This window comes from Sus scrofa, unplaced genomic scaffold (assembly GCF_000003025.6).
Source record: "Sus scrofa isolate TJ Tabasco breed Duroc unplaced genomic scaffold, Sscrofa11.1 Contig2679, whole genome shotgun sequence".
Lineage (NCBI taxonomy): Eukaryota > Metazoa > Chordata > Mammalia > Artiodactyla > Suidae > Sus > Sus scrofa.
In genome coordinates this window covers 1-15,289 of record NW_018085148.1, presented here as the reverse complement: position 1 = coordinate 15,289, position 15,289 = coordinate 1, and the positions used below count along the sequence as shown (strand labels likewise).

Below are 15,289 nucleotides of genomic sequence, written 5' to 3'. Positions count from 1 at the left end.
ATTTTTTTTCATCCTAGAAATATTTTATGCAAAACCATGAAAATCATAAAGTCATATGGGCTGCTTACTTTCCAGTGATGCTGAGGGGGAAAGAAAAATCAAGCATTCTTTGGTCGTGTATTAGAATTTGTTTTTCAACCAAATAAAAATGTGAAATAGATGCCTCAAATAAAGACCATAATAAGAACAGTGATGTCAATTCAAAAGAAATATTTAATTTTAAAACTGTCTGTGAAAAGTTACTAAGGGTACTTTTCAGAGGCTCTAATGTATTAATCTAGGATCATTAGGCTCAAATCTTAACCCACACCTTGATGTCAAAATAGCTGCCTAGGGTCTAAGAGTTTTAGATGCCAAATCCTTGAAGTCTTAAAGACTATTAAAAAAAAATCAAACAGACCTGATCCTCTGACCTACTCGAATTTTCCAAAAAAAAAAAAAAAAAAGGACAGGCTGAAAAGAAAAACTTCCATTATATAACATATTTTAAATAAATGAAAACCAATCAGGTACAGATTTACTTAACAAATAAATTTTTCTCACCACGAGAATTCTACTAAACCATTCAGGAAGTTCAATTTCTTGAAACAGCCTGAGGTTTTCAAGAAATCTGTCTTTGGCACTCACCACGTTCTACTTCCCTACTTCTTCTTCTTCTTTTTTTTTTTTTTTTGCTGCACCTGTGTCATGTGAAGTTCTGGCGCCTGGGATCGAATCTGAGCTGCAGCAAGGCCAGATCCTTAACCCTCTGTGCCATGGTGAGAACTCCAACTATTTACTTTTTATTAGATATTTGTATATATGTTTTACCTTCTCCAGATGGTAAACTTCTTGAGCAACAGTCCTTAAGTCTAGTTTGTTATCAAAACCTCAGAACTTTTGGAAAAGCAGTCCATTCTGAGTCTCAATCTTGGACCTGAGAATCTTTAATGTGATTAAACTAGGTCATTTGGGATATAGTATTTAAGGGAGTAACAGCAGGAGCACTGTCCTATTGTATCCCAGGCATCTAAAACTAAAAAAGAGTGCCTGACACAGAATAGGCACCTGTTAAATGTTTTGCTGAATGAATGAATCAAAGCACAATCTGGTGAGGGGAAAATTTCTCATATTTTCTTAAAACAATGAAAAACTACACTGTAACAAAGAAATCTTAAGAGGCCAACAAATTGGCATAAGGTAAGTCAAAAAGAGCAAGGGTTCATATAGGCTATCTGAATTTTATTTTTATGGAGAAAAGTTCCTGAAAAGTAATGCCTTTTGTTTTTTTTGTTTTTTTTTTTTTTTTTTTTGCCGTGCTCACACACATGGAAGTTCTCGGTCAGGGATTGAACCCTCGTGCCACAGAAGTAACATAAACCGCTGCAGTGACAAGCCCGGGTCCTTAGGCCACTGCACCACAAGAGAACTCCAAAAGTAATGCCATTCTATAAAATATTACATTTAATAAGAATAAGGATTAGAACCCAACTTGTGTGGTATACATAATTACCAAACCAGCAGTTTCAACCAGCAAGGAGGAACCATTAGTTGTACCGATTTCTGCCTCCAGGAAGCTCTGTTCCTTTAAGTAAATCATGTAATATCTTGGTTTCATTTAGTCAAAAAATACTGAGTACCAACTACATGCGAGGCACTGTTCTCCAGTTTCTTTCCAACTAACAGATGATCTCATGTCTTTTTCAACCTAAAAATCCAAAAGTTCTATGACATCACCCACGATCCCCTCTTATTTAAATCTCTACCATTAGCAAAGCTGCTGAAGTATAACAATAATTATTACTATAAAACAGATTCTGGCGGAAGGGATAAATTAAGAGGATGGCATTAACACACACACACACTACTACATATAAAATAAACAACAAACAGTATAACAAAATTATACTCAGTATTTTGTAATAGGGAAAAGAATTTGAAAAAGAATACACACACATATATGTATTACTGAATCACTGCTGTATACCGTAACTAACACATTGTAAATCAACTATACTTTAAAAACATAAACAAACCCACCAAATTCTATTGAGCATCTCTTTTTTTAAAACATTTTTATTTTTTTATATATGATTTTAATTTTTTTCCATTACAGCTGCTTTACAGTGTTCTGTCAATTTTCTACTGTACAGCAGGGTGACTACTGACCATTTCTGTACCAGTTATGTTCCAGGTACATATTAATACCTATACATACTAATTATTGACTCCTAAAAACCTTTTAAGATAGATACTAATATCCCCATTTTATAAAAGAGGAATTTGAAGTGCAAAGTTGTTCAGCTAATTCAGGTAGTCTGCATATCAAATTACACGGTAACATTTAAGCAGACTTTAGATATACATCACTTTCACAAACTTATCCATTTCTGAATACATTAGGTAACACTGTACTGCTTTGGCATTAAACAAAGACAACAAAGTTCAGATATCCCCTGTTTTAACAGGTAAGAGCTGCAACTGCTGAGCACTAGACATCTTCACAACTCACTCTAAGTACTTATTCATATTTCGGATAATTGAGCATCTGATAGGCAATGTTCACTGTTCAAGGTCAAAAGGATAGACCTGGAATTTAAATCTATAAATAATGATTCAGAAGTCTATACACTCAACACCTTCCTGTAAAGTAAGGTGGTCTGTTCATGATTTAACATTGACCACCTAACATACTCTTTACTCTACTCTTCCACTTCATTAAATATTTCTTGTTAAGAATCCATTAATTCACCAGATCAGATAGTTCAAGAATGCTACGCTCCACAGGATTTCAAAGAGCCACCTTGCTTTGTACCTTGGAACTAAAAGGCAGATCATCAACACTGTAAATGTTTATTTTTGTGTTGACAATCTTGATTTCAACACTGTAAAATACTGGTCATCATCAAGATGCATAAAATAAGCTGAAAAATAAGAAAACTAAAAACCAAAACCAAAATTTGAACATGCAAATACTCTTGTCCTACTACACCATGTGAATCTGACCATGGCAATGACTGAAATGAAACAATTTCTTCTTTAATGAAAAAATATTCCATGGGAGTTTCCTGGTGGCTAAGCAGATTAAGGATTGGGCGTAGTTGCTGCGGAGGCACAGGTTGGATCTCTGGCCAGGGAACTTCCGCATGATGGGGGCATGGCCAAAAAGAAACCAACAACAAAACATCTCATAAACCTATGCTTAAATAAAAGATGTACGCTTATATGGCCACAGAAAACCACTATAGGGTTCTATAAAGGACATGTTATTTTTTTCAAAGTGTGATGATTTAAATGGAAAATACTTCATTTGCAACCAGATTTTTACTAATAGTTTAAATATTACTTTCTTTTTCTGAGGAGTTAGGGAAAAACAGATACGTGATATGCTTTATTTCAAAAGTAAATTTCCATGTATCATGGAGTACAGTGACTTTCTTTAAATCCACAAAAACAAGACACTGGAAACAATAAGGTGCGACTGATCTTTTACTTATCAAATATTTATTTGGCACTACTATGTGCCAGGCACTGATTTAAGACATAAGGCTTTCAATTTTAATTAAATCTACATACGTTTACTATATTTTTCATTCACAGCTGGGTAATAGAAGAAACACATCGGATACGTTTTTTAAAATTAAAAGTAACCTAAATTTGAAAGAAACAGTGCTTCTGGGTTATACTGGTATAATCAGTACCACCAACTCCACGCTCCACTTTCAATGTTTTAGAAAGCACTGTACGTTACACCCATCACTAGTTTTAACTACATTCGATCATGATTTGAGGCCTGATAACTAGGCAGATGCATACTAGCAAAACAGCACATAAAACCCCATAGAACAAAAAACCCAAACTATTCTCAAACAAAATATGCATTTGCCGGAGCCAATCTGAGATTTACCGGGGACTAGGGATTCCAAATTGCAACACTGACAGAGCAGAATGTCACGAAATACACATTTTTCCTGATTCCAAAGTCTCTCCTTTCTTCATGCAAGTTTACCAAAAGGAAAAAACAAAACAAAACCCAACCCCCGAGCTCTTAGGAACCAGAATTTTCAAATATTTGAGCATCTGTGATAACCGCTCAAAGATGTATTTTTAAATGCTCATTCGATTTAGAAAAACGCTGCCCCGCCAAAAGACGGCCTGCTGCTGGAAAAGAGCAACACAACCAAGGAAAAACATACAACGTTCAAAAAGCCCTCCATATGCAAAAACATAAAAGGGCGGGAATGTCTTTATTTCAAAATTTGGTTAGATATTAGTATGCCACAAATTGCCCTCCAGGGAGCGCTCTGAGACTCGGTTGCTAGCCTTTTCGGTTAATAAAGCGGGAAAACGCTCGAACGTAACCTACAGGCGTTTCGAGCTCACCCTTCTTAGGGCTTTCGAAAGGGGCACAGAAGGCCTCGCCGAACTACCCACTCCCGGGGGCCTGGGGTCCAGCAGCACTGAGCTGTCCGCGCGCGCCCATCGCCCGCACCAACCCGAGAGCCAACGCCGAGTTCAATACCTCCCGAAGCCTCCCGGCCCCAACTTCGGGACTCCTCTCTCCGGCGCCCTCCCCGATCAGAACCCGCGAGCCCGCGACGAAGGGGCCGAGCGCAGCGTCCGCAGACCTACAGGCCAGCCTTCTGGTCGCGCGCGTGGAACGCCCCGATGCCGACAAGGCCCGAGAGGGCGCCGAGGAAGAGGGCTGCCAGCGCGCGGGGCGAGGGGGAGGCGCCCGCCGCTCAACGCCTGCCTTTGTGGCCCCTGCTGGGCGTCCTTACCCTGCGACGGCGGCGCGGCTGCGGCCCGCGGCGGCGGCCCCGGAGCCGAGGACCGGGGTAGGCTCGCGCTCCTCGTCGCTGGAGAAGTCCGGGGGCCCCTTGCTGTTGGCACCCGCGGCGAGCGTCGGCCGGTTGCGCGCCGTAAGGTGCTGCAGGTAGAGCTGCACGTACACGTCTTTGCGCTGCTCCCCGGCCGGGAGCGTCACATTGTTGGCGACCAGCTCACTCTTCAACTTCTCTTTGGTCAGGACCGAGGGGTCTTCCAGGAACTCCGGCATCTCGGCGGCGAATCCCCTTCCCGCAGCCCTCACACCCGCCGCTCACGCCGGCGCGCTCGCTCTTTGCTCCGGGGGGGGGGGTCGAGCTGCCGCCTAATCTCACGGCTCCCGGCCGAGACTTGCGCTGCGCAGCACAGCGGAAAGTCGCACACACAAAGCAAATCCCAAGCCGGACACAAAAACCGCTGCAGCACTAGTGCGGCCAAGTGCGGCCAAGGCAGGAGCCCGCACCAACCCCAGCCCACACACGGCGGCCAGAGGAGAGCAGCCTCTTCGCCCACGCCCCAAGAACGCGCGCCGCCATTGGCCCGCGGCCGGAGGAAGCGGGGCGGTGATTGGCGCGACGCCTCGCGCGGGTTCCATTAGCCGCGGCGCCCTGAGAGAGGTGGTAGAAACGCAGTTTAAAAGCCGCTCGGGCGGGAGCCCCGGCGTCTGGCCCGTTTGTTTCCCTTTCTCCACCCTTCCCCTTAGGACGGCGATAAGGGTCAGGTCAGGTCGTACTGCTTTTCGTGCGCCGTTTCCTCTCCCCCCCCCTTGCTGGAGAAGCAGCTTTTCTCGCCGGGGTCGTTGGCCCGCGCACGGGCCGAATTTCACAGCAGCTGCGAGGACCCCGGGCTGGGCCTTTCTCCATCCCGGGACACAGATTCACCGAAGAAGAGCCGCAGCCTTTCTTCCCCCAAACGCAAGCCCTGCAGCGAAAGAAAAGAAGCGAGGCGTGCTTGCAGACACTTAACCTTACTCGATTTGATTTACTTGGGGGAAGGGGAGAGCGGTCAGTTAGATGCCCGGCTCTGCTTGGCGAACGCTTCTTTTGTTCCCGAAACTCGAGAAAAGCCAGACCTCGACTACTGGGCACTTTAAACCGCCCTTGAATCTGTGACGAAATTGTATTGCCAAATACTGCACTTGCTTCTTACCCTAAGGAATGTCGGAGCATTTTTAAATTATTTCATTTAGTTAGTTTTTCGGGGGCTCAAGTGCATTTCTGTTGAGAGCCGTCTCTCGGTTGGCTCCCTCCACCCGTAAGTATCTTACCTTGACTTAAACCAAATGCTGAACCAGAAAACGAAATGATTTAGGAATGCCTTAATGGGCAACATAGGATAACTGAGATAGGTGCACTCTAGCTTTTAATCTTAGGGGAAGCCGGAAACTCTAATCAAACCCATATTACTGATCCAAGCTAAAACCTGGTGGGTGGGGGTCTCAGAAATGTGTTACCAAAAAAAAAAGTCTTCCTGAAAACAAACACCGTTAGTGACAAATAATTGTATATCTTACGAATTTATGTGTATTTCAAGATGCGTTCTTCCAAGAAGGGAAAGATGCTGACCTGGATTTGGAGTGTCTTAATCATTTCTCAGATTCTGACCGCCAAATCGTTCTTTGCAACCTGCTTAAAATTAAAAAAAATAAAAATAAAAAATCTGATTTCTGCAGGGTTATGTTCAAGTAAACTTAAAGAGCCTTCACTAAAAATGTTTGCTATGAATTAAGCCATTTTATTTTATTGAAATTGAAGAGACCTTTCTTTTAACAGTAGTTTATTTTCGTAGAGGCAATTTTACTAATTCTTTTCCAGAAGCCTCAGCATTTGCATATAGTTAAGCAATGGTATTAAGCTCAGAAATGCAAATTAAAAATTGTATTTTAGCAAGTTATTTTGTAGCTACTTAGGATGCCTTGTAAAAGTCACCTCAACCCCTAACCCCTGTCCTCAGCTTTACTGGGTACAGAAGCAAGTGTTTTATCTTCAGAAAGTGAAGGAAGCTGCTAGGCAAAGGACAATGATTTTGCAGTGAGACTGGTAACCACACGAATGTAGTCAGTGTGTGATAGTCCCAATCTGCAGTGTGCCTACCACACTTCAGTTATCCCCTCTAGGACAGAGTCTCAAATTATAATGCATAGAGCAGCAAAATCCTGAGCATAATCTCTGCAGGGCCACAGTTAATAGGTTTATTCTACCCTATTTGAGTTAGCAAGTTATCTTGTTAAATCTTTACCTTGCTGAGTCTGGCTCTGGCCTGACTGTACTGATAGAGCAGCAAAACCTACCTCTTAAGAAGTATCTGAAAAGGGTCAGAGTTATCAGGCCTAGATTTGATCTGAAGAGGGTGAAGGACACAGAAGGGTCTCCGGGCTCTAACAGCTGCCCTGCGATCTGAGGATACGTGGGCAGCTAGGTTCCTGAAGTGGATCCTCAGAGGATGAATCTACTGACACTTGAAAATAATCTTCTACTTAAATTTGATGCAAATAGAGTACAGTGCTATAGTCACAGAGCCAACCTGAGAGAGCCATCTGAGGATGCTGCACTGGAATTGGAACTCTGGCTTTTTTCATAGGGCCTTTGTACCAGAAACTTTCCAGGCAGTTCATCCTACTTTTTACCACAAGCAAAAAAAAAAAAAAAAAAAAAATCACCTGTTGAGTCTTAAAGTTGTTATATTTTTATATATTTTCTTATTTTTAAAATTGGGTTATAATTAACATACAATGTTAGCTTCAAGTGTACAACATAGCGATTCCTTATTTTTATATATTATGAAATGATCTCCAAAGTTGTTGATATATTTTTGATTATTCCCTTATGTGTACGTTACATCCCTACGACTTATTTATCTTATAGCTGTAAATTTGTACCCCTTAATCCACTTCCCCTCTGGCAACCGCCAGTCCTCTATATGAGAGTCAGTTTCTCTTTTGTGTATTCATTTGTTTTGTTTTTTAGATTCCATATGTAAGTGAAATCATACAGTATTTGTTTTTTCTGTCTTTTTTCACTTAGCATAATAGCCCCCAGGCCCATCCTCATTGCTGCAAATGGCAAGATTGCATTCTATTTTAATGGCTGAGTAATATTCGTGTGTGTGTGCGCGCGCATATCTGTCTGTATCACATTTTCTTTATTCATCTATGGGTGGATACTTAGTTTGCTTCCATATCTTGGATTTTGTAAATAATGCTGCAATAAACATAGGGGTATATATATATATCTTCTCAAATTAGTGTTTTTGTTTTCATGAGATAAATATCTAGAAGTGGAACTGATAGATCATATGGTAGTTCTACTTTTAATTGTTTGAGGAACCTCCATACTATTTTCCATAGTGGCTGCATGAGTTTACATTCTCACAAATAGTGCATAAGGCTTCCTTCCCTTTCCTCCACATGCTCACCAACACTTGTCTTTGATAACAGCCATTTTGATCATGAGGTGGTATCTCATTGCAGTTTTGATTTGCATTTCCCTGATGAATAGTAAAGTTGAGCACCTTTTCATGTGTGTGTTGGCCATCTGTATATCCTCTGAAAGTTAAATAGATCCTGTTAAATAATATAATTCACAAAAAACTGCATTCTAGATGCCTGAAATTTATGTTCCTTGAGCAGAAATATCTTTCGCACATCCTTTCATTCATTCTCCTTTTCTTACCCCTGGACACTATCAATAGTAGGTTACCTGCAGAGTCTGTGTTTCTCAGGAGACAGGGTTGATAGGGTCATAAGCTATCGAACAGTGAGACTGCCTTTCTACATCATCCACAAAATCCTGAGTTACCAAATTCAGACTGGGGATCATCCTAGGTCCTTCCAGATATACCTCAGCACCGCTATTTTTAATAATGAGGATAATTATGCTTTTAACTGCTGTAGAGCTCCAAAGTAGAAGTTACTTTTTTTCTCATACTCTATGTACCGTAAGGCCCAAGAAGTTGGGCTGCAGAGTTTGTGTGGCTCTTTGTTCCTAATTACTGCTTCCAAGCTATTTCTCCTCTTCTTCTTCAAAAATATTTGAAGTTCATATCATCTGGCTAAATCACCCTTTATTTTTGTCTTCTTTTAGGGCCACACTTGCAGCATATGGAAGTTCCTAAGCTAGGGATCAAATCAGAGCTGTAGCTGCTGGCCTGCGCCACAGCCACAGCAACGCAGGATCCAAGCCGAGGCTATGACCTACACCACAGCTCACGGCAACGATGGATCCTTAACCCACTGAGCGAGGCCAGGGATGGAACCCAAGTCCTCATGGATATGAGTTGAGTTCATTAACCACTGAGCCACAGTGGGAGCTCTAATCACCCTTTATTATCTTTATTGCTGTGATTTATCAACCCCCTGACCACTCTTCCTCAGAAAGTAGACTATTGTTCCCCACACTAGGTTGTTTATATTCTGTGGGAGTTCAGCACTCTCCTAGATGACCCATGTAACACCAAAACTGGACTTCTTAGGTCTTGACCTCTTCATCTCCAACAGCTTGTTCCTCTATTCCATTTCACTCATCCCCTCCAGTGGTAAGACTCTGAACCTTGTCAACAATAACTTTTACCTTCTCTCACTCCAAGCATCCCAAATGTCAATCACTAGCCTCTACCCCTCAGCTCATTTATCATATTCTCATTGACCTCCGATCCATTAACCTCCAACAATTAAGAAAAAATCATTATCCTGCTTCCACTGTCATACTCATTCCAACTCACTTAACTTAGATTCCCCAATCAATCTTTGTAATCACTCTTTTGCAAACATTTTCAAATCTTTTACCCCAATAACTATCCTTCTTGCTAGGAAGTACCTTAATCTTGATGAACTGACCCTTGCTGGAACAAGCTTTCTCATTGCTTGTACCCAGTTAACTAAGATTGCTAGCGAAAAAATCATACAACACCTGTTTTTAATTCATGACCTCAGACCTCACAGGAGCACTCAACACTGGCTGACAAAGCTTTCATTCTCTGGATTAACCATTCATACCTTCACGTATCTCCTCAAATCCCTCATTTTCAGCTAGTGCCCTTGCCTCAAACTTGACAAAATAGAAACCATCTGAGGGAAATGCCTCAAATTCAGATGGTCAAATCTGCACTCATTTTTTCTTGCATCTTTCTTGTTTAAGTTGCAGAGATGTCCTATCAGAGTGAATTCCACCAGTTGTACTCAGAATCTCAGCCCTCTCTCCTCAAGGACTTGCTTCTTGTAGTCATCTCCTGTGAAATTTCTCAATTAAAAGACTTAATACTTATGTTACATTTATCTAATATAAAAAATTTTAGGAGTTCCCGTTGTGGCTCAGCAGTAACAAATCCGACTAGTGTCCTTGATGCAAGTTTGATCCCTGGCCCTGCTCAGGGGAGTAAGGATCCTGCATTGCTGTGTGCTGTGGTGTAGGTTGCAGACGTGGCTCAGATTTAGCATTGCTGTGACTGTGGTACAGGCCAACAGCTGCAGCTCCAGTTCAACCCCTAGCCTGGGAATTTCGTTATGCCGAGGGTGTGGCCCTAAAAAAGCTAAAAAAAAAAAAAAATTTTTTTTTAAATGGTATTTTATGTTGAAACAAGTATTAGGCTTCAAAAAAATCTTTAAAATGTTACAGTTCTGGAGTTCCTGCTGTGGCACAATGGGATTACTGGTGTCCCTACAGCTCCAGGACGTAGGTTTGATCCCCAGGCAGGCCTGGTATGTTAAGGATCTGGTGTTTCAGCTGTGGCTTAGGTGGCAACTGGCTCAGATCTGATCCTTGGCCCAATAACTCTATATGCTGCAAAGCAGCCAAAAAAAGAAAGTTGTGGTCCTGATACCTAAAATTTTGGGAAATAGTGGAAAGATATTTCTATGTGAAGCTACAGATTAAAAAAAAAAAAAAAAAGGATGCAATTACTTTGTCAGAAAACTCTTCCAAAACATTTGGTTAGCTGGCTTTATTTCCCTTTTGGGAATTCTTATTGTTATTAATGTACAGCTGAATTTTTGGTTTTTCATTATTTCTGTTTTGCATAGGACTTGGTTGTGAATTTAAGGATGTTACCTCAGAGCAGATGATAACTACTACATGGTCATAAAAATCATGTTCTTGACATTTACTTGAGAATATTTACAACACAGGATTAAGTAAAATACAAACAAAAAAGAGAACATGTAAGAGTAAGAGCTCAGTTCTATAAAAACATACATGTACGGATATGTGTTATTTCAGTGGACTAAATGGATACAGAACAAAATGTCTGTAGTAGCTTCCTCTAGGTGGTAGGGATAGGATTTTTTTTTTTTAATGTTATTCTATAATTTCCAAGATTTCTACAATATTTCCCAGATTTCAACACATAAGATTTTATAATCATAACTACTTTTCTTTTTGAATTAGTGTGAGAAATTAGGGAATCACTTATCAGAATTCAGAATCTGTCTTTCAGTTTTCATTTCCAAAGGCTGCTTTGTCAGCTCATCTACTGCAGAATAATTAGGGGGGAAGAGTTCCCTGTTGGTCTCATGGTTAGGACTCAGTTCATCCATAGTACATAAGTCTTAGGTAACTAATTGAAGATAATTCAAAAGAGAAAGCTAGCTTATTAAAACTGGTGATATAAATGCTCAGAGCATTCTGTACAAGTGGATAAATCCACTTATAAGAACGACAGACTGGAAGATTTTTAGTGAAATAGAAAAAAATCATAGAGCTATTAAGTGTCAGGATTTGGAAATTCAAATATGAATCTCTCTACTCCAGAGCCTCTTATATCATTTCTACATAATGATTGTAGAAGTTAAAGTTAAAATGAAGTGTTGGATTTTGGGTCATTTCAGAGTTACATGGAGTTCTCTTGTGGTGCAGTGTTTCAAGGATTTGGCAGCTTGGGTCACTGCTGTGGTTTGATCCCTGGCCTGGGAACTTCATATTCGGAATGCAACCAAAGAAACCAAAAAAAATTCCAAAGTTATAGTAAGTCAGCAAGCGGGCCATTCTGCAAAACTATAAATGTCCAGGCTTGGGAAAGAAGCTGGAACCTGTGAAGTGATAGAGCTATAGCTATATATATATATATATATATGTATTTACAATACTGAAGACTTCTATGTATTTTATCTTGAGTCTCTTAAAACCTTGTGAAGGGAGTTCCCATCGTTGCTCAGCGGAAATGAATTTGACTAGTATCCATGAGGACACAGGTTTGATCCCTGGACTCCATCAGTGGGTTAAGGATCTGGCGTTGCCGTGAGCTGTGGTGTAGGTTGCAGACGTGGCTTGGATCTGGTGTTGCTGTGGCTGTGGTGTAGGCCAGGGGCTACAGCTCTTATTCAACCCGTAGCCTGGGAACCTCAGTGTGCTGCAGGTGTGGCCCTAAAAAAAACAAAAAACAAAATAAACCCTGTGAGGAAGTGGGGCCTCCGGTCCAGCCTTGTTCTGTAGGCCAATGGTCTTCAAATTTTAGCTTGTATCAGAATCACCTGGAAGGCCTGGCTTAATCTGCAGTTTTCTGAGTCTGGGGTGGAGCCTGAAATGTTGCATTTCTAACTTGTTCCCAGGATGCTGGTCCAGCAACAACAGTTCCAGGCCATTTTTCACATTCTTTATAAATCCAGACCTGACCTTGTCACATTTTTGAATAAAACCTCCACATTGCCCTCAGAATGAAATCTAAACTAGTTAGAATGGCACACAAGGTCCTAAGTGATCTGACTCCTGTTATGTCTATAGCTTTACCTCCTCCTCTCCAGCCATACCGGAGAACTAGTAGTTCTCCAAAGATGTTGTATGAGTTTGCTAGGGCTGCCAAAATAAAGTGATTAATGAGGTAATACAAACTGCTCTGTCTACCTCACAAGTGTATGATTTTGTAAAAATGAGATAACACACTTGGTCCAAGCTAAGATCAAGAAAGTGTTGTTATAGATACATGCTATATATGCAAAGTTTTCAGGAAAAAGAATATAACTTCTGTTACAGGCTGAATTGTGCGCCTCCACCTGACAATCATGTATTGGAAGCCCTGGAGTTCCTGTTTTGCCTCACCTGACAAATATCCATGAGGACTTGGGTTTGATTCCTGGCCTTGCTCGGGGGTTAAGGATTCAGCGTTGCCATGAGCTGTGGTGTAGGTGGCAGACACAGCTTGGATCCCACATTGCTGTTGCTGTGGCGTAGGCTCTCACCTACAGCTCCGATTGGACCCCTGTCCTGGGAACCTCCATGTGCTTTGGGTGTGACACCCCCCCCCTCAAAAAGGACATACATTGAAGTACCTCAAAATGTGGCTGTATTTAGAGATGAGGCCTTTTAAGAGGTGATTAAGTTAAAATGAGGCTATTAGATGGAGTCCTAATCCAATCTGTCAGGTGTCCTTGTAAGAGGAGACTTGGACACACAGACAGTAGGGATGTGCACATATAGAGGAAAGACCATGTGAGGACACAGCAAGAAGGTGGCCATTTATGAGCCAAGTGCAGGCCTCAGAAGAAGCCAAGCATGCTGTCACCTTGGTCTTGATACCTAGCCTTCACAACTGTGAGAAAATAAACCTCTGTTGTTTAAGCTGCCTGGTCTGTGGTATTTTGCTACGGTAGCCCTAGCAAGCTTATATATATATAACTTTACTTTTATAGTTGAAGAAGTTAAGTCCCAGGGATATTAAATGACAGTTCTTGACTCGTAGAAGGCATTCAGATATGTCCACTGGATGAATAAATGCTTTAATGCACACAAACTTTCATTATTTTTCAGTATCTTCCTTTATGAGCCCTTTTGGAACTACCCATGGCAGAGTTAATGTCCCTATTTTAGCAGCCTCACACCACTTTATTCATGCTACTTAATGGCACTCATCCCAACATATTATGGTATTTGTTTACTTAACATATTTGTTTCTTGCTGCTCAAAAAACCCCCATATTATTCAGTGTATCCTTTTCCTCAGTGTTTAAGCACATTATCAGGCTCATCATAGTCAGTGGTACATAAATATCTGTTGAAATAAATTATCTAATCCCAATCCAACCAAAAAGGAAAGGGAAGAGCAACTACACAAAATGAAAACAAAATGATCAGCTATATTGCACATTAGGTTGAATTATAAGAGATTAATATTTGATATTTGCAAAACACTGAACAGAAAAACTTAGGAACATCCATAGAACATGCCCGGTAAAAAATAAAAAATTATTAATTTTTTATAGTCTTGCCATTAATTTTTTGTACAACAAATATTTGACACATGCCTGTAAGGCACTATTAAGTACTAAGAGTCCTGGAGCTTACAAAGATGTATGAGTAAGCTCTGTGCCCTGCAATGAGAGATTAATAATTGAAAGGGGTACCTGATTTGCAACTACTGGCATGAACTGATGAAAATATACGCTGGTGTATCAATTAGTTTCAATGGCTTCTAGCAAGTTCTTTCAACAATTTGCTTCCACCTCAATTGTAAAATATTTAGTAAAGAGTGGGATCTGGAGTCAAGTCATCTGATTTGGAATCCTGGGTACGAGTCACTATTCTTCTGTGTGCCACGATATCATCTGTAAGAATGGGATATTAATCACATGTTGTAGGGGTTCGCAGTGCCTGGCACATGGGGGAAAACATGTAAAATATTATTCAAAGTTAGAAATTATACTCTGTTGTACTTGCTTTCAAAAGGCAAATGGGTCTCAAACTGTTTTTGTAAAAACAGCTTGTACGGTGTATATTTGTACTTTTCTTGTTAAGGACTACCATGGGCTGACGTGCCCACTAATGCACAACAATAATAGCCCACATCTTTATGCATTATTGCACCTTAAATGACAGGGAACTCACTTCCTAGGCCCAGACAGTGAAAAAAAAAAACACACCAGCCTTAAGGCTCTGCTTTACATAGTAATCCCTTGTTTTTGAAGACTATCGATAACTGGAATAACAAAGAAGACTTAATTCTAAAATCAAAGGCCTTTTTAAAAAATGGCGGGAAACACCTAGGCTTTAAAAGCTAGTGAAGCCTAAACACAAAACCCATGACCCCGACGTGATTCGAACACGCAGCCTTCTGATCTGGAGTCAGACGCGCTACCGTTGCGCCACGAGGTCCTGCTGGGCTGGGTTCCGCGCAGTTTCTTAGGACTCCGACAACATGGCGTCTTCATGGCGCACTTCGCTTTTCTTCCGTTTGCTTCTTGTCCCTCCACTCGGGGTAGGTCTAGGCTGGAGACTGATTCCTTTATTTGTCAGATGGCTAGCCCTCTATCTAGGCTGGGACGGGACTCGCAGAGGCAGGAGAATGGAGCTTCCCTGTTTCGCCGAGTCTCGAGGGTCAGAAGAAATCGGTCTCTTCTTCAGCCAGCTATTTCCGTTCTTACCCGCCCATTCAGGGGCGGAGATCCCGCCCCCTCTCGCCCCTCCCCCCACGGACTCCTTGCGCGGAGTTCGTGACCCCCAGTTGGAATTTGGCGGGGAGCTACTGCGCACGCGCAGGCGTTTGCCAGCCATTGGCAGCCG

General features: G+C 41.4%; 1 protein-coding gene and 1 non-coding gene across 5 annotated transcripts in view; both read right to left on the bottom strand.

Moving 5' to 3' along the window:
* The window catches only part of LOC100622780 (lamina-associated polypeptide 2, isoforms beta/gamma), a 31,381-nt gene extending 26,069 nt beyond the window's left edge, over positions 1-5,312 (bottom strand). For 3 of the 4 annotated variants that reach the window (XM_021081948.1, XM_021081949.1, XM_021081947.1), the window contains exons 1-2: positions 4,761-5,312; positions 4,363-4,366 (exon numbers count right to left, since the gene is read on the bottom strand). In XM_021081948.1, coding sequence (XP_020937607.1) covers positions 4,363-4,366; positions 4,761-5,038 — 282 coding nt within the window. In that variant the 5' untranslated portion in view covers positions 5,039-5,312. The remainder of the gene's footprint in view (positions 1-4,362; positions 4,367-4,760) is intronic. The other variant, XM_021081950.1, reaches the window with a different exon arrangement.
* Positions 5,313-14,809: 9,497 nt separating this feature from the next.
* On the bottom strand, positions 14,810-14,881 carry TRNAW-CCA. Its single transcript has one exon. It is a non-coding gene; the product is annotated as a tRNA-Trp (tRNA).
* Positions 14,882-15,289: the final 408 nt, after the last annotated feature.